Source organism: Monoraphidium neglectum (genome assembly GCF_000611645.1).
Source record: "Monoraphidium neglectum strain SAG 48.87 unplaced genomic scaffold scaffold03109, whole genome shotgun sequence".
NCBI classification, from domain to species: Eukaryota; Viridiplantae; Chlorophyta; class Chlorophyceae; order Sphaeropleales; family Selenastraceae; genus Monoraphidium; species Monoraphidium neglectum.
Window position 1 is genome coordinate 1 of NW_014010519.1, and position 616 is coordinate 616.

Consider the following 616-nt stretch of genomic DNA (forward strand, 5'->3'; position numbering starts at 1 on the left):
CGGGTGCGCCGCGGCGGCGCACGCGCTGCTGGGCGCGGAGGGCGGCGCGCTGGCGCTGCTGGGCGTGCTGTGCCTCTACCCTGAGACCGTCCTGCCGCCGCGCGGCAGCACAGCCGCCGCCGCCACAGAGGAGCCGGACGCTGTGGACTCAGGCGGCGAGCCGAGCCCCGCGCCGATCATCGAGCGCGCGCTCGCGATCCTGCGCCACCTCGAGGCGCGCTTCCCGGCTGAGCTGTCCGCGTCGCTGGGCGCCGACACCGCGGCGGCGCTGCATGCGGCGTCCGCGCTGCTGTACTCGCGGGAGCCGGCCGTCTGGGCGCTCGGCGGCCGCATGCTCGCGCTGCTGCTGGCGGTCGGCGGCGGCGGCAGCGGCGGCGGCGGCGCGGCGGCCGCGCGCCACGCCGCAGGGCCGGCGGCGGTGGTTTCGGCGATGAATTGGTGCGCGGCCAACGCGGCGCCACCGCCGGGCGAGGCCGGGCCGCCCGCTGGCGCGGGCGGCGCGGCGGCCGGCGGCGGGGGCTTTTCCAGCAATCACAGCTTCTACGGCGCTGGCGGCGGCGGCGGCGGCGTGGGCGGCAGCGCGTTCGCCGCCAACGGCAGCGGCGCGTTCGCCGTC

At 80.5% G+C, this 616-nt stretch overlaps 1 protein-coding gene across 1 annotated transcript in view; it reads left to right on the forward strand.

Moving 5' to 3' along the window:
• Positions 1-331: 331 nt before the first annotated feature.
• MNEG_12181 (hypothetical protein) overlaps positions 332-616 on the forward strand; it is a gene marked incomplete at both ends in the record, with an annotated part of 2,545 nt that continues 2,260 nt past the window's right edge. The window contains one exon of the mRNA XM_014039346.1: positions 332-606. Within this exon, the coding sequence (XP_013894800.1) occupies positions 332-606 (275 nt within the window). The remainder of the gene's footprint in view (positions 607-616) is intronic.